We start from the raw sequence: 20,890 nt of genomic DNA, 5'->3' as shown, positions 1-20,890 counted from the left end.
AGGAGATCAGCTATACCTGTCACCTGTTGCTTTTGTTAGCACTTTTTCCCATATGACCCCATGGGAAGGCACATGGACAGACTGTGTGTGTGTGTGTGTGTGTGTGTGTGTGTGTGTGTGTGTGTGTGTTCTTGCTTTTTCTGATGATGTTTGGATCTGAAACGCATTTACTAATGTGCGGATGAATGACAGAGGATGGAGGGAGGAGGAGAAGGAAAAGGAGTAAAGATAAAATGGGAAGAAAAAAATGGGGAAATGGAGGGGGAAAAGTGGATGATAATTGGGGAAAATAAAACACGTAGGGAAAAGAAAAAATGGAAAAAGAATACAGGGAAATAAAGGGGTAGAAGAAACAGGGGAAAAGAAAACAAAAGAAGGAAAAGGAAGGAATGAAAATAAAGAAGGGGAGGGAAGACAAAGGAAGAAAAAAGGACACTGAAAAATGAAAAAGGGGGAAATGAGGGTAAATGAAAGGGGAAAATATAAAAGGAGAATTAAGAAGGGAAAATAAAAGATGGGGAAGAAAATAAAGGAAGGAAGAAGAAAAGAGGGAATCAAGGGGGAAGAAAAAATGAACAAAGAATAAGGGGGGAATACGCATAATGGGTGAGGAGGAAGAGGAGAAAAGGGAAAAGAAAAAATGGAAAAAGAATACAGGGAAATAAAGGGGTAGACGAAACAGGGGAAAAGAAAACAAAAGAAGGAAAAGGAAGGAATGAAAATAAAGAAGGGGAGGGAAGACAAAGGAAGAAAAAAGGACACTGAAAAATGAAAAAGGGGGAAATGAGAGTAAATGAAAGGGGAAAATATAAAAGGAGAATTAAGAAGGGAAAATAAAAGATGGGGAAGAAAATAAAGGAAGGAAGAAGAAAAGAGGGAATCAAGGGGGAAGAAAAAATGAACAAAGAATAAGGGGGGAATATGCATAATGGGTGAGGAGGAAGAGGAGAAAAGGGGGAAGATAAAATGGGAATAAGAAAATGGAAAAATTCAGAGGAAAAGAGTGAAATGAGGGGAAGATAATGGGAAAAGAAAAAAATGACAATGAAAAAAAAGAATACAGAAAATAAAGGGGAAAATAAACAGTGAGGGAGAAAGAAGAGAAATGAGAAAAAGGAAAAGGGGGAAAGAAAGGTGAAACATGAGGGGAAGGAAAGGGGTAAGTTATGAGGACATGGGGAGGAGAAGAAAGGAAAAAGGGGGGATAAAATGGAAAAGGGGAAAATAAAAAAATGGGAAAAGAATACTGTATTTACTTTTTTCTTCCACTGACCCCCAAACTTCCTGGTTATTTACAGGCAATAATTTCTAATACTTGATAATCTGTACTCTCCATAACTAAGGTATAGTTGCTGGAGCGGGAGCAGTTCACACTGATATAGGGTTTATTGATTTGGTGAAAAGAGAAAAAATTTCATGCATTAAAAATACAGAGAGCGATTGTGCTTGTGTTGATCTTCCTTTAAAAGCTCTTGGTTTGCAGTATCTGCCAATAAAAAAAACTCTGTCCATCATTTTTGTGAAAGGATTTATTAACTTTATAATAGTTCACAACATGCAATATACAAATTTACATCTTTTACAAGAGACTGACTCAAGCTCCTCTATATATTAAAATTTGATGTCTATTTACATATTTTACAGTTTGAGATTGCCAGCCTCCTCAGTGACAGCCGCAGCTTCCCGCCACCATATCGTCGTACTGCTTCAGCACCACGTTCTCATCGTCGTCAAAGTACAGCAGGTTGATGCTGAAGAGTTTGTCAGGGACGCAGCAGGGCGTCTCGATGCCTTTGGTCAGTTTGAGGGCGTTGATGATGGACTGGACCGTGGCGTGGTTGGTCGGCCTCATGTTCTGGCCCAGGGGGAACGGACAGGAGCCTTTGCAGTGATAGGCGTTGTATCCGCGCGGAGACACGATCCAGCCCGACCAGCCGATCTCCTCAAAGTCCACGTACAGAGGAAGGCGCTGACAGGGCATCTTTTCTCCGCTGTCCTCGTAGTCTGCGGAGCGGGGGATCCGGCGGCCCGCTGCGGGAAGAGGGAGGTTGGGGAACGGGAGACTGGGTCCCGCTGGAGAGTCACCTGAACCGGAAGAGAAAGAGGAGCGGGTTAGAACCACAGACAGTAAAAGAAATGGACACAGCGACCCCATAGACTTCAACGGCGAAAAGTGAAGTCAATAAGAAGCTCTCACTTCCTGATGGCTGAGCGAACTGCGCAGGCTCAGACTGAGCAAGACGACGTAGATGTGACGTACGCAACCTGTCTGACAGCTGTAAGTCTTTTAGTAGTTGTGGAAATGGAAATCTGAATCGCGTTGTTTAAATGTTTTGTCCCGTTGCTTTTGTCTCACTATGGGCTTCTCCCCATTCTTCTCCCTTGACTTTATCAGACTTTATGTCTCCACGTCCCCCTGACTGCCTAATAGACAGTAAAAGATTGCTTCTGAGCGTCTCCTCCTGTCTATACGGTAATTTCTCAAAAACAGCTTTTTTTCGGGGCGATAATGTAAGATACAAGGTAATGGAGCCTTTTATACATTGTCGTGTTGCTTTATGAATAAACAATGGACAAATGGAGTCTTTAAACGCCTCAGATGTAAAGTTATTCACTGTCAAAATGATATAAAAATGAACAGCAAGGCGATGGCTTGGTTAGCAATGGCCGCCCCTATGGGTGGAACGCTTTCTGAGTGCTAGATTACTCTCTTGGTTAGAACCCAAGCGGCAACCTCCCGCGATCTCTCTTGAAGCCAATACGGAAGTAATGTAAACTGCAATTCAGATGTAAACAGGCTCTAGAAGGAGCAGAATCTTATTGAGCCCCGTGTTAAAGGGATAGTTCACCCAAAAATGAGAATGAGATGTTTATCTGCTTACCCCCAGGGCATCCAACATGTAGGTGTGTTTGTTTCTTCAGTCGAACACAAATGAAGATTTTTAACTCAACCGTTGCTGTGTGCCGGTCATATAATGGGGTGAATGGGTAATAACTCTATGAGTGCAAAAAAACATGCTTAGACAACATGCACAAAAACCCTGCTGCTCCTGACGTCACATTGATTTGTTAAAACACGAACCGATCAGTTTCTGTGAGAAACACAACAGTATTTATGTTCTTTTTTTACCTCATATCCCGACGATTCTCATATATATATAGTAATAGTTTCCCATCGGCTATTACTTCTGTCTGAGAAGGTCAAACTAGCGTGATCATTGATATATATAGAGAATCCTCCTTAGTGCCTGCGCTGATCGGTCAAATAAGGAATCTACATGTATATATCTATGATCGCGCCAGTTTGACCTTATCAGACAGAAGTAATAGCCGATGGGAACACTAGATGAGACTTGTCGGGATATGAGGTAAAAAAACAACATAAATACTGTTTTGTTTCTCACAGAAACTGATCGGTTCGTGTCTAAAGATATCAATGTGTTGTCAGGAGCAGCAGGGTTTTTGTGCATGTTGTCTAAGCATGTTTTTTTGCTCTTATAGAATTGTTACCCATTCACATGCATTATATGAATGACACACAGCAACGGTTGGAGTTAAACATCTTCATTTGTGTTCTACTGAAGAAACAAACACACCTACATGTTGGATGCCCTGGGGGTAAGCAGATAAACATCACATTCTCATTTTTGAGTGAACTAACCCTTTAACACGGGCCTCAATGAGATTTTGCTCCTTCTGGAGCCTCTCCCTAGTGGCCTGTTGAGGAATTGCAGTTTACGAATAAGCCCTGGTTTAGAGCAAGATGTTTGAAATTAATTTATTTGAATCCATTCACATGTTTTGAGATTATGACTCAGTCTATAAGAGGACATTTGAGATATTAAAGAGATGCATACGTCTGTCCCACCTTTAGGAGTGATGTCGAGAGAAGCCCGTCTGCCGTCGTCGGTGAAGAGGACCAGCATGGGCTTTTTGCTGTGATGGTGATGACGGCCCGATGCGAAGCGGACGCTTTTCATGTCCATCTGAAGACCTGCTAGAGTCCTCACGGTGACCAGCAGACCCAGATTACTGCGCTCATCTGACATCCAAGAGCGCACCTTTCAGATCAAAGCAAACGGAGTTAGCTCAAGCAACCCTTTGGGCTTATTCTAAAACATATTCAGGTTTAAAGATAGCATTTGAATTGGCATTCGGCTTTCGTTGATACGTACAGCTTGAGTGATGGTAAAAACCTCCCAGCCGGTGGAATGGATGGGCACCAGTCTGGACGAGAGCAGCTTCTTCCCCTGTGAGACGTTCTTTTTGCCGCTATCGAGAACCTGATAGACACTGACCTGTGTAGAAACACCCCTTACATGATTAGCCAGAAGAACCAGTAGAAGTTAGACTGGGTAACCCAAGCCTGATCTGCTGGCAATTTGATTTAGCTCTGCAACTCAGTCTGGAAACACATACATTCATTTCTACTGCTTCTGTTACACTTTTGCAGGAACCAATCACAGACTGGCTTATCCACCTGGCGTGCTATTGGTGGGTTTAACATGACGACAGATAGAGAAGTTATGGGGCGTTGCCCGTTGATCACGCCTCTTGTGCACTCTAAAAAAATGCTGGGTTAAAACCAACTCAAGTTGGGTTAAAAATGCACTGCAAAAAAAATAAAAATAAAAAGTCTCCAATTGAAAATTTTCTAGTGATTAATCACATCTAAATTTTTCATTTGTCCAAATTGAAATTCTGTGAATTAATGAAATTTAAGTCACAGAAATTCAATTCGGCCAACTGAAAAATTTAGATGTGATTAGTCACTTAAAAATGTTCAATTGTAGACCTGAATATGTTTTACAGTGTATTATCAAGTCCATCTCGAGTTCTGAACAGCGATGTCCATAGGGTCCGTGCACAAGCCTCCCCTATTTTCTAGGTGAAGAAATATTCTAGAGCTGATAATGAGAAAAAGTATATTTAGTTCATTTTTATGTCTTGTTCAGGCAAGATTTCACATCTGATATTTCCAGGTTAATGCACTGTACATTTTGTTAATTAACATTAACAATGGTTAATAGATGATGTAAAAACATATATTGCTCATTGTTATTTTATATTAGGCAATGCATTAACTAATGTTAACAAATGAGACCTTATTGTAAAGTGTTACCCTTTTATTATCTTAATTATTAATTAATTTAAAAAATATTTTGAATACAATTTAAATACATGTATCTTAATTCTTTATTCATTTTGATTATTTGTATTTACTTTCAAAGCACTTTACCATTGTGTATGAAATATGCTTCACAAAAATGGAAAAACCCAGAAATTGGGTTGTTTGAACCCACAATGAATGGACCTATTGGAACGACCCAATTTCTGGGTTTGTCCATTTTCAACCCAGCTTAAGTTGTTTTTTAACCCAACATTCTTTAGAGTGTGGTCTGATTGGTTGAAGGACTATCCAATTGCATACAGTCATTTGAATTATGCTCGTTTATCACTCCTCTTGTGCAGGAGAAAATACAGAACAGACTCCACAGAGCAATGTTCAATTCTTAAATTGAGCTTGGTCTGGTGATAGCTAGTCAAAGTAGAAGTGCATCATGTGCTTTTCTTTGGGAAGGTAAATAAGCAGCGTACCTGACAGAAGTGATGCCTGTTGAAGGTGAGAGACGCTTGAGGTCTGAGCTTGAACAGATGCAGCTCGGCCGTCAGGATCTTCTCAGTCTTGGCCACCGTGGACATGTTGAAGAGAAACTCCACATGCTCACTGTGCACTGAAGAGAGATGAAGAGAGAGTTCATGATGCGAAAATACATAATTTGTCCATTTTTACACCTTATCTCGGCTGCAACCATCATCACCAGCTAAGGAGTTTTTTAAAATGTAATATAATCGAATTACAAGTGCTTAGTTTTTGCAATCTGATTACATCAGTTATTACCCAGATTTAACTATATTTAATTTAGATTATTTTGATAATTTTGCATTGAGAAAAAAACATTGAAATCTGTGTGAACCCCTTCAATAGAGATGAGAAAGCCATGTTAAGATGGTTGTTGACAAATGGAGTGTGTATTATTTTGTACAGTTGCACTTTTGTATTTGTGCACTGACTGCACTATAAAAAAAAAACATTTTTTCAGGGTTGTTTAAACTCATGTTTGGGTCACATATGGACAAACCCAACGGTTAGTTTATTTACCCAACGGTTGGTTTAATTTTTAACATTTTAAACATAACAGTTGTTAAAAATGTTTAATCCCAACGGTAGTTTTTTTAAATTATTTAAACCCAATGGTTGTCAAAAAAGTTTAATCCCAACGGTTGGTTAATTTTATTTTTATTTTTAAATTTGAAACCCAACGGTTGTTTAACATGTTTAATCCCAACGGTTATTTTTTTAATTTATTTATAATTTTTTTAAACCCAATGGTTGTTTAAAACGTTTAATCCCAATGGTTGGTTATTATTATTATTTTTTAAACCCAAAGGTTGTTTAAAATGTTTAATCCCAAAGGTTGGTTAATTTTTTTACATTTTAAACCCAACAGTTAGTTTTGTCCATGTGACCCAATGGTTTGAGTGAAGACGACAACTGCTTTCCAAAACTTTTCTATTCCAAATGTTCCTTTTTTCTTCCACTTTCCCGCTTCAATGAATAAACAAATCAGCTTACGTCTATCGAAGAACCCGCGGACCGTGTTCCCCTCCAGGAGCGTCGGGTCTTTGGTGACTCCGTCCACGTCCGCGATGGTGTTGTACAGGTCCAGCATGTACTGAGGAGGCTGTTTGTGTCCCCGAGCCAATGCGGCGGGAGGATCCTCCATCCCAAAAACCTCCAACAGCCTCTTGATCGCCTCGGAGCGCACTTCTTCAGACTCCTTCTGCACCGTGGACTGGTTTTCCAGGTAATTCTGAGACGGTCTGCTGATGGCGAGTCCCATCAGAGAGATCCAGATCACCGCAGACAACATGATGAGAAATCCTCAGAGATGGTTTTTGGTAGCTGGAGCTGGACTGAATGAAGCTCCACCGGACTGGCATCGTTTTATATGATGTTGGTAAAGTCTTCGGTCAACAGCCATAAAGAGCTGCTATTTAGTCGCAAATGTAAATCAACAATCAGTGAATGTAAAGCAAATCTAATGGCGGTGTTAACGAGGTGCGAACAGGACTGGTGGTCCTCTGGCCAGATCCTGGAGGAAATTACTGTTTATCGAATGTGCATTGCAGTAAATAGGCCTTAGGCCTATATGTTTAACAGATAAAAAGTTAAAACTATAGGTACAATATTTTATCGCTAGGCCTACATTTAGCTCCATGTGGGTTTGCTTTGAGGAGTCTTCTGTAACTTACGCAGTTTGCGCGCGGCGGGTGGCTAACGTGCTTCAGAATGGATCCATTAATTGAGACAAAACGAGGATAATGTGATACGGGAACCATTATTTAGACACCATGCGCCCTGTGTTTTCATGTTAATGGCACACACACCTGCTCAAACAGAGATTTGAGTCTGAGCAAATTAAAAATCGCCTCATTTGAACACTATCTCGCATGGCTCGTATGTTAATGAGAACATTAATGAACATTTGCATGAATGAGCTCAGTCCTCGTCGAGTTTGAATCAATAGATAGTTAATATAAGTGTGCGTGAGTAACTTTGCTGGGTGTAAGTTAATTAAAGTAACTTTAATTTCTCATCTGGTGTTTGTGTTTATTAGGGGCTCATTGTGTCTGAATCCCCTGATCCGTCGTGCACTGTGTGTGGGGAGATTTCTTAATACTAATGGATTGATAAGCTTAACGGAGATCTTATATTATGCTGTAGGAGCGTGACATTTTTTTTTTATTTTGTTCATGTTGAAGAAAGACATACATAAATAGTCATGAAAGCCAAAATCTTAAGTGTAATGGTGGGTGTATATTGACTGAGTAATCCAATATTTTGTAGAGGGGGTCAACATGACAATGTTTTGGAGCCAAATTACAGAGGGGTAATAATGATTTAGAAAGATAGCAGCATTATTATTTTATTTTTACACAGAGATTGAAATCTATTAGTAAAATATGTTGACTTTAGCAATCCGTGTTGCACTATATGCCAATGGTGACAGTTCAAAAATGGGGGGAAAGCACTTTTTGACCCATGTTTGCATGCCTGTGGCTGTAATTTAAAGGGTAAATTCACCCAAAATTTTAAATTATGTCATTAATTCCTCACCCTCATGTCGTTCCAGACCTGTGAGACCTCCGTTCATCTTCTGAACACAAATGAAGATATTAGTGTTGAAATCCGATGGCTCAGAAAGGCCTTGACTGACACCAATGTCATTTCCTCTCTCAAGACCCATAAAGGCACTAAAGACGTCGTTACAAAGCCCATCTCACTACAGCGGCTCTACAATCATTGTATGAAGCCACGAGAATAGTTTTTGTGTGTAAAAAAAACCCTAAATAACGACTACTTATATAGCGATGGCCGATTTCAAAACACGTCTTCCTGAAGCTTCGGATGAAGCTTAATGAATCAGTGTATCTATCGATTAATGATTCAGATCGCGTGTCAAACTGCTGAAATCGTGTGACTTTGGCGATCCGAACCACTGATTCGATACACTGATTCATAACGGTTCGAAGCTTTACGAAACAGTGTTTTGAAATCGGCAATCACTATATAAGTCATCATTTATTTTTGTTGCGCACAGAAACTATTCTCGTGGCTTCATAAATGATTGTAGAGCCGCTGTAGTGAGATGGGCTTTGTAACGACGTCTTTAGTGCCTTTATGGGTCTTGAGAGAGAAAATGACATTGGTGTTAATGAAGGCCTTTCTGAGCCATCGGATTTCAACACTAATATCTTCATCTGTGTCTGAAGATGAACGGAGGTCTGACGGGTGTCCAACGACATGAGGGTGAGGAACTAATGACTGAAATTTCATTTTGGGGTGAACTAACTCATTAAGAAGTATTAAAGATCTCTTTAAATTATTTTTGATTCTGGTTTTTAACAAACTTTTCTTTTGGTATCTGCATTTTAAAGGTCCTGGAGGGCCGCTGTCCTGCAGAGTTTAGCTCTTGCTTGCTTCAACACACCTGCTGGAGGTCTCTAGTATGCTAAGACCTTGGGTGTGTCTCAATCAGCTCCCTTGTTCAGTTGTCAGGGCACTGATCAGGGAGTCAGCCCATTGACTTATGTCCTGATCAGTGCCCTGACTAGTGAACTAGGGAGCTGATTGAGACGCAGGGCTTGATTAGTTGGTTCAGGTGTGTTTAATTGGGGTTGCAGCTAAACTCTGCAGGACAGTGGCCCTCCAGGAGCAGGATTGGACACCCCGGTCCTATATGGTTCAATCCCAAAGATATTGGAGATCATAATGCGGCTCCATGAGTACATTTTCAGTTGTCAAAAACCAGGTGTGGGTCACTTTGCATATTGTTCTGATACTTTTTTCTTTTATAGAGGAGTATCTGAACAACCGTGAATCTAGAAATGTCTAATTTTTTCAATACAAATGTATTGATAGAACATGCCTGAGTGCCATAAAAAGTTTTTTTATTTTTATTTGCATTCCTGTCATTCAATAGGTATTAAAGATATCTCAGTATGATTCTAGATTCTAGACCTAAAGTTTTCTTTTGAAAGCTTAATTTTCAAGGTTCAGTTCCATAGATATGGGGATCCCATTGCTAAGTTTATTTTGTTTGACAAAAAAACAGATGTTACATATTGCAAGGGAATGTCTGACCTAAAAATGTATCTTATTTCCCAGATTTGCTTTTATACAACTGAAAATAGGTCAAATTCAACCATTTGAATAGGAGTCGCATTGGGAACCCATAGCTATGCAAACCATATAGGGCAGGGGTGTCCAATCCTGATCCTGGAGGGTCAATGTCCTGCAAAGTTTAGCTCCAACCCCAATTAAACACACCTGAACCAGCTAATCAAGGTCTTTTTAGGGATACTAGAAACTTCTAGGCAGGTGTGTTGAGGAAAGTTGAAGCTAAACTCTGCATGACAGCGGCCCTCCAGGACCGAGTTTGGACACCCCTGATATAGGGCCTTGCAACATAAGATTTTAAAAGAAAAAATTATTACGAGTGAGAATCTAGAAGGATATTACTGTAAGATATCTTCAATACTTCTTGAGTTGAAGTCATGGAAAGTTGACTTCAGATATAATATAAATGAATTATATGAAAGATATAAAATACTATATCAGGTATATTCTATGAAATTTTTTTGATAGAAAAAAAACATGTCAACATTATTGGTTGTTCAGATATTCCTCTTTAAAAGAAAAAATATCCATCGGTGCAAAGTGACCCACATTTGGTTTTTGGCCACTAAAAATGTGTACAATTTACCACTGTACTCATGGAGCTGCATTCTGATCTCGATATCTCTGGGGTTTAACCATCAAGGGCCTTTTAAACGAAGGTACCAAAAGGAAAGTTTGTTAAGACCCAGAATTTAAAAGAATATTAAGATATATTTAATACTTCTTGAGTTACAGGCATGCAAACTTGGGTCAAAAAACAAGAAGTGCTTTTTCCCCATTTTTGAACTGTCGCCATTAGCAAATAATGCAACACAGATTGCTAAAGTCAACTGATTTTACTAATAGACTGACCAATCTCTGTGTAAAAATAAAATGTTTTATTGATTAAAAAAAATGTTTATATAACATCTTTATAAGATGTTTTCATAATTCTAAACTAATTTTACCCCCCCTGTAATTTGGCTCCCAATCTAATGTGAACATTTTCATTTTGACCAACCTATCCATCCATCCATCCATCCATCCATCCATCCATCCATCCATCCATCCATCCATCCATCCATCCATCCATCCATCCATCCATCCATCCACCCACCTATCCATCCATCCGTCCATCCATCCACCCACCCACCCATCCATCCATCCATCCATCCATCCATCCATCCATCCATCCATCCATCCATCCATCCACCCACCCACCTATCCATCCATCCATCCACCCACCTATACATCCATCCATCCACCCACCCACCTATCCATCCATCCATCCATCCACCCACCTATACATCCATCCATCCACCCACCCACCTATCCATCCATCCATCCATCCATCCATTCATCCGTCCATCCGTCTGTCCACATGTATTGTAAATTGAACAGCTCATAGATAAAATTTTCAAAAATATAAGACATTTTCTTATTTGAAAATTGTTTGTATTATTGGTTGTTTGTGTTATTATTAAATGTTCAATAACTTTTAATTGCCTCTCTGTAGATATTTCTTTGGATTACAGTATTGTGTAGGCTAATTTGCGTATGAGGCGCCTCTTTGTCATTTGCATGTCTTGCTAATGCCTTAATTATTGGTTGATTTGTAACGTGATTTAAAGCTGAGGCATGATTTGCATATGTAACACTCTTTAGTGCGTCATGTCATGTAGTCCAAAGATGGTAGACTGAAAGACCTTTCCAATTTCTCACATAGATTTTATTTACAAAATAATTTTTACATAATTTACATATATTACAGAAATAATTGAACGCCATCATTGCATCATGCCTTTAAATTGCCGTTCATCAATGCACAACATAATCTGACATTAGGGTTGTGCAAATGATCCAAATCATGTTCTCACTGTAGTCGCTGAAGTCTTCCAGTAGACGGCGCTGTATTTAAGACTGGCACAGACAGGAAGTGATGGCCAGAATGGTGCGGATTTGGCCGTGTTGACTGAGGAAAGTGTGGCTCTCGTAGTCTTGAGGAACACAAGCGTTGCCCTGTCCTTCCGCCCACAGCAAACACTCCCCGAGATCCGACGCACTCCTGCACAAACACCAATCGACAGGAGAGTGTGTTAGTGAACATCTGCAAAACACTCACTGCACTCAAATCATTAGAGCCGAAGCTTTAAAGGGTAAGTTCACCCAAAAATTGAATGTATGTCATTAATGACTCCCCTTAATGTCGTTCCACACCTGTGAGACCTCCGTTCATCTTCACACACAGTTTACGATATTTTAGATTTAGTCCGAGAGCGTATGTAATAAAAACATAATCAAAGTAGTCCATATGAGACATCAGTGGGTTAATTCGAATCATGAAGCATCCAAAATACATTTGGGTCTTTATTCAGCATTGTCTTCTCTTCCACGTTTGTTTTCAATCCTCAAATAAAGATTAAAACGGTTATGAATCAGCGTATTGATTCAAGATTCGGATCACGTGTCAAACTGCTGAAATCACGTGACATTGGCGATCTGAATCATGAATCGATTCACTGATTCATAACTGTTTGAATCTTTATTTGAGGTTTGAAAACAAACGTGGAAGAGAAGACAATGCTGAATAAAGTCGTAGTTTTTGTGATTTTTGGACCCAAATGTATTTTGGATGCTTCATGATTCTAATTAACCCACTGATGTCTCATATGGACTACTGTGATGATGTTTTTATTCCCTTTCTGGACATGGACAGTATAGTGTGCATACACTTGCATACGCTCTCGCACTAAATATAAAATATCTTAAACTGTGTGTGAAGATGAACGGAGGTCTTACGGGTGTGGAACGACATTAGGGGGAGGAGTTAATGGGAAAAAAATGAATGACATTTTATTTTTGGGTGAACTAACCCTTTAAAGGTTTAACTGTGTAAAAACTGTGAAAATACTTTCAGCAAATCTGTTTTAAAGTGCTGTCAGTACTAAACAGCTGCTGATTAAATGAATGCACATTGATATAGTCTGTATGAAATCAAGACCAGTCATTCAACCAATAAAAAGCCAATGTGATCAAGATGTAATATAGTGGCACAGCATGATTTGCCAAATGAAAATCAGTTTTTTAATATCGCTTGTGCTCTTAAAGGGATAGTTCACCCAAAAATGAAAATTCTGTCATCATTTACTCACCCTCAAGTTGTTCCAAACCTGTATGAGTTTCTTTGTTCTGCTAAACACACAAAACATTTTTTTGGAAGAATGTTTGTAACAAAGCAGAAAGAACAACAATTGACTACCATAGTAGGGGAAAAAAATACTATGGTAGTGAATGGTTGCTCTATCTGCTTTGTTACAAACATTCTTCCAAATATATATATATATATATATATATATATATATATATATATATATATATATATATATATATATATATATATATATATATAAATATATATATATATATATATATATATATATATATATATATATATATATATATATATATATATATATATTTTTTTTTTTTTTTTTTTTTTTTTTTTTTTTTTTTGTTCAGCAGAACAAAGAAACTCATACAGGTTTGGAACAACTTAAGGGTGAGTAAATGGTGACAGAATTTAAATTTTGGGGTGAACTATCCCTTTAATGAAACTTTCACTTATATGTTAAAACTTGAGTTGTCAAAACTGTTTCTCTATTCAAGTTGTGAACAAAAGCACACATTATAATGACCAAAAGCATTATTTCACATTATTTTTCCCTTTTGTTAGTCACCCTATTTTTACATTTGTTCATTAAAATGTACAGAAATTGTTTAAAATTGTTCATAGAAACCTCACTAAACTTTCAATTAGGACAGAAACAACTACAACAGAAGGATTCTACAAGTTATACATCTAGAAATCCTCTTTGCATTTACACTACTGATCAAAAGTTTGGAATAAATCAGATTTTTTTAGGCTTTTTGAAGGATGTTTCTTCTGCTCATTAATGTTGCATATATTTGATCAAAAATACTGTTAATACAGTTAAAATCCAAGGCTGTGTGTGAGTCTGTGTGTTGTTCCCTGATGATCCACGGCTATGGTGTGTGTGTGTGTGTCATTCCCTGATGATCAATGGCTATGTGTGTGTGTGTGTATGAGTGTCATTCCCTAATGATCAATGGCTATATGTGTGTGTGTGTGTGTGTGTGTGTGTGTGTGTGTGTGTGTGTGTGTGTGTGTGTGTGTGTGTGTGTGTGTGTGTGTGTCATTCCCTGATGATCAATGGCTGTGTGTGTGTGTGTGTGTGTGTGTGTGTGTGTGTGTGTGTGTCATTCGCTGATGATCCACAGCTATGCGTGTGTTTTGTGATGGTTGTTCTTGAGTCTCTTGTTTGTCCTGAGCAGTTAAACGGACCAACGTTCTTCAGGTCCTGCACATTCTTCCGTTTTCCAGCATCTTCTGCATATTTTAACCCTTCCCCGCAGTGACTGTGTGATTCTGAGATCTGAGGACGATTGAAGGACTCAAACAAAACTATTAAAAAAGGTTCAAACAAACATTCACAGATGCTCCAAAAGGAAACACTGCATTAAGAGCTGGGGGTGAAAACTTTTGAATTTGAAGATCAAGGTAAATTGTACTTAATTCGTTTTTTGGGAAAACGCGTGTCTTCTCTTGCTTCTGAAGGACAGTACTAAATGAAAAAAAAAGTATATGTATTGATATTCATCCTGTTCAAAAGTTTTCACCCCCGCATCATGTCCTTCTTGAGCATCTGTGAATGTTTGAACCTTTTTTTTTAATTAGTTGTGTTTGACTTAACACATTTGAATCGATCTCAGAATCATTGTGTGTGTGTGTATGTGTCTAAAAGAATTACCCTGAAAAACTAAATGAATGGTACTTTCGATAATACATTATACAACAAAGGCAAAAGGCAATTTTACATATATAAACTAAAATAGAAACTTAAAAATAGTATTTATGTTTCGGATTTAAGACTGACTAAATTGTCAACGTAAACAGTGTTGTGTTTTAGAGTGCACTGCATATGATGTGTGTGTGTCCTGGTAAACCCAACATTATGAGGAAAAAATGTCTTCACAAAGATAGCAATGTCTGAAATCCTTGTCCTTGTGGGGACATGTTTTGGTCCGCATGAGGAAAACAGCTTGTATTTTATTCTAAGTGAGGTTTTAGAAAATGTAAAAATGCTGAAAGTTAGAAAAGGGGATATAATATACAGTTTGTAGAGTATAAAAATCATTATGTCCATGGCTAGTCCCCCTAAAACATATGTGTGTGTTTGGTTAGCTGTGTGTAAGGTGGGATATTCCGGCGTGTACCTGAGAAGACAGCGGCTCCCTGAGGTGCAGCTTCCCAAACATCTGCCAACATCTATTTCCTGGAAGAGAATTAGCAACACAAGAGAGAAGCAATCAGTTCACCGCCTGCTGTTAATGCGGGACGGCCTGTTAACATGATAAGTGCTTTGATTTGGCACCTGCAGGGACCATTTGTGGCCTCCTCGCACCTTTTACGAACGCGGCGACAGACACAGAACATCTGACACAGATGTGTTCAATAAACACACGCTCGACTTCAATGCAGATCGCTTTAAACTTCAGGATGTGGAGATTTAACATCATTCAATAGCTCAGTAGCTGTTCTAGAAATTAACTTTTACCTAATATGGCATTCGGAGCTGGTTTTCTGGGGCAAAATGTGCTGGAAAATGTCAAATATGATGAAAAACAGAGTGTGAAGAAATCAGGAGCTTTTGTGTGCGTGTGTATTTGCGCATGTTTCAATTTTCATAGCATTTTGCATCAGAAATAGCCAGAAAGTTATGTTAAAATTCATGCTTTTGCATTAAATCAAAGCATCTGCTGTTATTAAGCATTTCTGATTATATTTTAGCACAGCCTGTTTGTGAGTTGTGGGATTTTCAGCACTAAGTAGTTATTTAGTGTGTGACATCTTCATGCATATCGACACTTGAGTTCATTGTTGTCCAGTCAGGGAAATGTGAATTGGAAATGTTTGTAGGGGAGGGAAATGGATCAGGATCCTGATCTTTTAGTCTAACAAATGGGGGATCACTTGGAAATGACTAATTTCCTCTTTGACCAAAAGCATTAACTGGTGTGAGATCCTTCAGCACTAGATGAGCCAATCTTAGTGTAGTAAAGACAGTTTTTACATTACTTTAACTCATCAGAATAAGTTAAGCAATTTTCATTTTTTTTAAAGATTCAACTCGTTTCTAAAGTCAGTTTAATTTAAGTTAAAATTACTTATACATTCAAGTTGGTTGAATCAAAAACCCGTCCTAGTTTTTCAACTATACATTTGGCCCTATCTTAGATTCAAACACAACCTAGAGAGATTTACATTTGATGGTTGAAATGTTCAAAGAACATATGGCTAACAATCAAGCCGTGAAAGAGCTTTTTACTGAAAGTTCTCAGGATGATCAAAACATCGCAAACATTACGCAAATGTTACTTTTGAATGTTCTCTGAACATAACATAAAATAAAAAAAACATAACTCACTGAACTTTCTATTAATGTTACTGGAAGAGCGTTCGCTCATAACCGTAAAGATTAGAGATAAACCTTTCCTAAACATTCTGAGAACATTCCCTGTTAGCCAACCCTTAAGAAACAAAAATATATTGCAGTATATTGGAAAATATCATGCAATACATTGGGCAATATATTCACATATATGGGATTTAATATTTATATTTTCCAATGTATTGCAATATATTGAAAGCGGCAATTGTTTGTATATTTTGCAAAATATTACATGAATATATCATATATTTTATAAAACCATCAATATATTATTCCATATATTTCCAAGTAATATATTGGTAAATATATTTTCCTTTCGAAAGGGAAGAAGCAGCTTTAACCACAGAACCTCAATTCGCTCTTTGGAAACTGTGCATAAAACCTAATGTTGTGCAAAAACACAACCTGTTTATTTACATCCACACAAGTGGAGACTCCATTTATTCAACTCGTTGTTTTACTCACCCTCAGACTTTCCACTTGGACTCCATCGTCGCTGTATGTGATCTCGTAGTGATACTCCACATACGGGATGCGATAACATCCCTCCATTAGTTTGCATTGAGCCACTGTTTGGATCAGCTCCACTTTGTTTGGCATTTCAATGAGGGTGGAATCAAACTTAGTGGGAACGCATGAAAATCCTTCTGTGAAGACCAGCAGTTACAGTTAGTACAAACATCAGAAGACCCACATCCCTACTTTCATTTATTAGGGATTTATTCTGATGCACAGTGACTATAAAAAGACTCTTTTTACCTGGAGCCCCTTTGGACCCCACACATTTGCCTGCGTCTATAACGGTCTCGTACGGGGTCTCAGAGTAGTATGTTTTCAGCGAAGGCGCTCGGACACACTGGCTCATTTTGGCTTCGCAGTGACAGTCCTCGATGATCTCAACCTCCCGCAGACCTTCATACAGCATCACTCGGTCCACACGGACCCCGGCCGGCTCACAGCTGGAGCTCGACCCGCAGGACGGGGAGCCGCTGACGGGCTCTGAGGAGGAGGAGGATGGATCCAGGCGGCTCATCTGTAACGGGACAAATATTCATTTGGGCTTCTATGATATTTAAGCAACTAATTATTTTCCCTCTAAAAAATGCTAAGTTAATAACAATCCAAGTTGGGTTGAAAATGGACAAACCCACAAATTGGGTTGTTTGAATGGGTCCATTCACTGGGTTCAAACAACCCCATTTCTGGGTTTGTCCATTTTCAACCCAACTTGGATTGTTATTAACCTAGAGTGTTGTGTGTGTCCCCTGATTAACACTATATTATGAGGACAAAATTTCCCCACAAAGATGGCAATATCCAAAATCCTTGTCTTTTTGGGGAGATTTTTTGGTCCTCATGAGGAAAACAGCTTATAAATCACAATAAAAGGGATTCATAGCACGTTGTCTGTGATGGGTAAATTTAAGGTCTATGAAAAGTCCCCATAAAACATGAAAACACAACATGTTTTCAGCATGAGGGAGGGAAGGTCAGTGTTTGGGAAAAATATAATAACTTAGTTTTAATTATTTGAATGTAATACACCAGGCATTCTCAACCCTCACCAGGATTATCAACTCTCAATGAGAAGATCTAAAATCCTTGTCCTTTTGGGGAGATTTTTTGGTCCCCATGAGAAAAACAGCTTATTAATCACACTAAGGGATTTATGCAGGACGTTGTGTAATGCAGGGGTGTCCAAACTCGGTCCTGGAGGCCCACCGTCCTGCAGAGTTTAGCTCTAACTTGTCTAAACACACCTGCCTGGAAGTTTACAGTATGCCTAATAAGACCTTCCGGTGTATATCATTGGGGTTGAATCTAAACTCTGCAGGTCAGTGGCCCTCCAGGAGCAGGATTGGACACGCCTGGTGCGATTGGGTATGTTTTAATGGTAGGGGATAATATGAAGTAAAGTTTATACAGTATTAAAATCTATTATGTCTATGGAAAGTCCCCATAAAATATGAAAACGTCAGTTTGTGTGTACTGAGGGAGGGAAGGTCAGTGTTGTAAAAAAATAAAACTTAGTTTTATTTATTTGTATTACATTCTCAACCCAGGTCCACATTGTCCTGCTGCTGAGTTTAGCTCCAACCCAACACACCTAAACCAGCGAATCTTTCAAGCCCTTCAGGATAACTATGAAGTTACAGGCAGGTGAGTTAGTTTGATCAAGGTTGGAGCTAAACTCTGCAGGACAGTGAGCCTGGAGGACCAGGGTCGAGAACCCCTGTAATACACAATAATATAGCACAATAAAATAGATTGCATGCTTGTTTTAATTTTGATAAATGTCTCCCTCTGGTGGTCTGCTGTGGAATCGCTTTACCTTTTTGTGTCGCAGGAAATCGAGCATTGAGGAATGTTTGGAAGCCCTTAACCCCGCCTCCAGTGACGTAAAACGCGCTGATTGGCCACAGTGTGTTCTGCACACGCCCACGTCAACATTCACAGGACTGCCAGAGATATCTGTTACATAGCAGGTAAGAAATAATGTCAAAATGATCAAGTGATGCAAACTACTCAGAACAGCAAGATATATTTTTGCCGTAATAGTAATAATAAATCCCTGACCTTTGCCGATGTAGACGGCGTGACTCTGGCGTCTGCAGCAGGCTCTCTCTGTGAACAGGTTTCTGGAGTCTGTGTTTTTACCCAAAACTGCTGTGACTAAATGACACAGATATGTTCTCATTAATCCTCATACTCTAAAAAGTAATTCATCAGGCTAACTAGTCTACTAATTAGGATACATTTTCAAAAGTGTGCCTATTACTGTACTAATTACTCTCTCGCTCTTAAAAGCATTGCATTACTTATTACTAATTATTTTCTAAATCCCATATTAACCTCGACCAGAAAATGCTCATTTAATTATTTCCAAATAAATAATATAAAATTGCATAAATGAATCTTGAAATGACCAAAGTAGGAGACGTTTACATAAAAAACATCCATTTTAACATAAGGTTTTTCCACTGTTTTATGTCGAATTATTCTATAGTTCTATAAGCAGTATTTAATGCAATTACAACAGAAGTAACTGTAATTATATTACAGAAAAATAAGAGCAATCCTTTACTTTTTTCAAGGGAAAAGTAATTCAATTACAGTTATTAATTTCACTGATAGATATTGAGAAAAATCAATCATTATTTTAGCTAGTTGCCAATAAAGCACCATATCTCATTTTCATTTAGTTTAATTTAAAGTACTAAACAAACTGAACAAAAAATATTATATACACATATTAAAAACACTAATAAAAATCACAAAAGCGCAACAAAATTATTAATACTTCAATACATTTTTTTTTTAAATATAAAAATTATTCAAAATGAGTAGTGAGGTCAAACTTATAAAAAATATACATTTTATTTCATTAAATTAGAAATTGGAAAAATCATTAATTAGAAATAAATTAGAAATGGGTTTAGGATTAGTGTTATTACCCAGTTATTGTTCTGCATATACATTCTATCAACTTTTTTTAATAAATGGATACTAACCCTGCACCTTTAACCCATAGTTGCCTTATTTTACCCAATACGTTCCTATAAGTACACACAAGTGCACCTACTGTCTTTCCATACCATGCATACAGCCAGATACATGCTAAAATGACCAAAAGTTTCATTGTAACTGCTTATATTTCAACAGTGTCATATCACATGACAGATTACATGACTATCCCTGCAGGGTTAAGCAGATTAGACTGTAATCACATGCATGCTCCACTAAATCAGGATGATCTTGCATAATAACAGAGTTGAGCAATACTCACAGGTCTGATGGACGGCGCAGAGCAAAAGAAACACAGACAGCGGCAGTAAATCCATAGTCATGTTCTTCACACACACCACGTCAGGTCTGTCCCTTCAGTCCCGTTCCTCTGGGATATTTATGCTGCCATCCACAAATGTTACTGGTTAAATCCCCGTGAGCGGTGTTAAGTCAATGGGAGAGAACTAATCAAATTTCCATGGCTCTAATGCCTGCTGTTTGGAAGGACGCACATCAAAGAGCCGCTGAGAAACACCAGCCCAATGTGCTTGACTGTGAGAACACACTGCCCGCGTGCTGGCCCGCCCATCCCGTCACTAATTAAGTGCTTAAGAGACTTTGAGCCACTAAGCGGCCCTCATTCAAAGGTATTAATCATCTTTTATCTCAGGGGGAAGGTGTTTAGCACCTCCACTTAAAACAAAACGGGCTCAAAGCATGTCAACGGGCCTCTGCCCCCTGGAGAGAGAGAGAGAGAGAGAGAGAGAGAGAGAGAGAGAGAGAGAGAGAGAGAGAGAGAGAGAGAGAGAGAGAGAGAGAGAGAGAGAGAGAGCGAGCCTTTGTTTATTTCACATCAGGACAAATGGTGTGTGTGTGAGTCTCTTTGAATGTGTAATGTGTCTTTTCTCTTTGAACATTGTTATGTTTATTAAAGAATAAATGTTTATTAAAGATCACAGTTTTATAGGAAGTTATGGAAAAAGACCAGAAAATCTATCTACACTCTAAAAAATTCTGGGTAAAAGCAACCCAATGCTGGGTCAAATATGGACTAACCCAGCTATTGGGTTGTTTTAACCCAGCGATTAGGTTGTGTTAAGCAAATATTTAACCCAACCGCAGGATTAAA

General features: G+C 38.4%; 2 protein-coding genes across 2 annotated transcripts; both read right to left on the bottom strand.

Annotated features, from left to right (window-relative positions):
* Positions 1-1,605: 1,605 nt before the first annotated feature.
* Positions 1,606-7,621, bottom strand: admp (anti-dorsalizing morphogenic protein). Its single transcript, XM_067453344.1, has 5 exons — positions 6,638-7,621; positions 5,599-5,735; positions 4,176-4,298; positions 3,869-4,061; positions 1,606-2,085 (listed from the first exon to the last, which is right to left on the bottom strand). The coding sequence occupies exons 1-5, from the start codon at positions 6,933-6,935 to the stop codon at positions 1,664-1,666; spliced, it is 1,173 nt and encodes a 390-aa protein (XP_067309445.1). The 5' UTR covers positions 6,936-7,621; the 3' UTR covers positions 1,606-1,663.
* Positions 7,622-11,512: 3,891 nt separating this feature from the next.
* On the bottom strand, positions 11,513-20,474 carry pnhd (pinhead). Its single transcript, XM_067453345.1, has 7 exons — positions 20,042-20,474; positions 18,832-18,927; positions 18,587-18,726; positions 17,014-17,287; positions 16,720-16,901; positions 15,020-15,078; positions 11,513-11,789 (listed from the first exon to the last, which is right to left on the bottom strand). Exons 1-7 carry the CDS (start codon positions 20,100-20,102, stop codon positions 11,639-11,641), a joined length of 963 nt encoding a protein of 320 aa, XP_067309446.1. The 5' UTR covers positions 20,103-20,474; the 3' UTR covers positions 11,513-11,638.
* Positions 20,475-20,890: the final 416 nt, after the last annotated feature.

Source organism: Pseudorasbora parva, chromosome 9 (genome assembly GCF_024679245.1).
Source record: "Pseudorasbora parva isolate DD20220531a chromosome 9, ASM2467924v1, whole genome shotgun sequence".
NCBI classification, from domain to species: Eukaryota; Metazoa; Chordata; class Actinopteri; order Cypriniformes; family Gobionidae; genus Pseudorasbora; species Pseudorasbora parva.
Note: the sequence above shows the minus strand (reverse complement) of the source record. Positions and strands in the feature narration are given on the sequence as shown.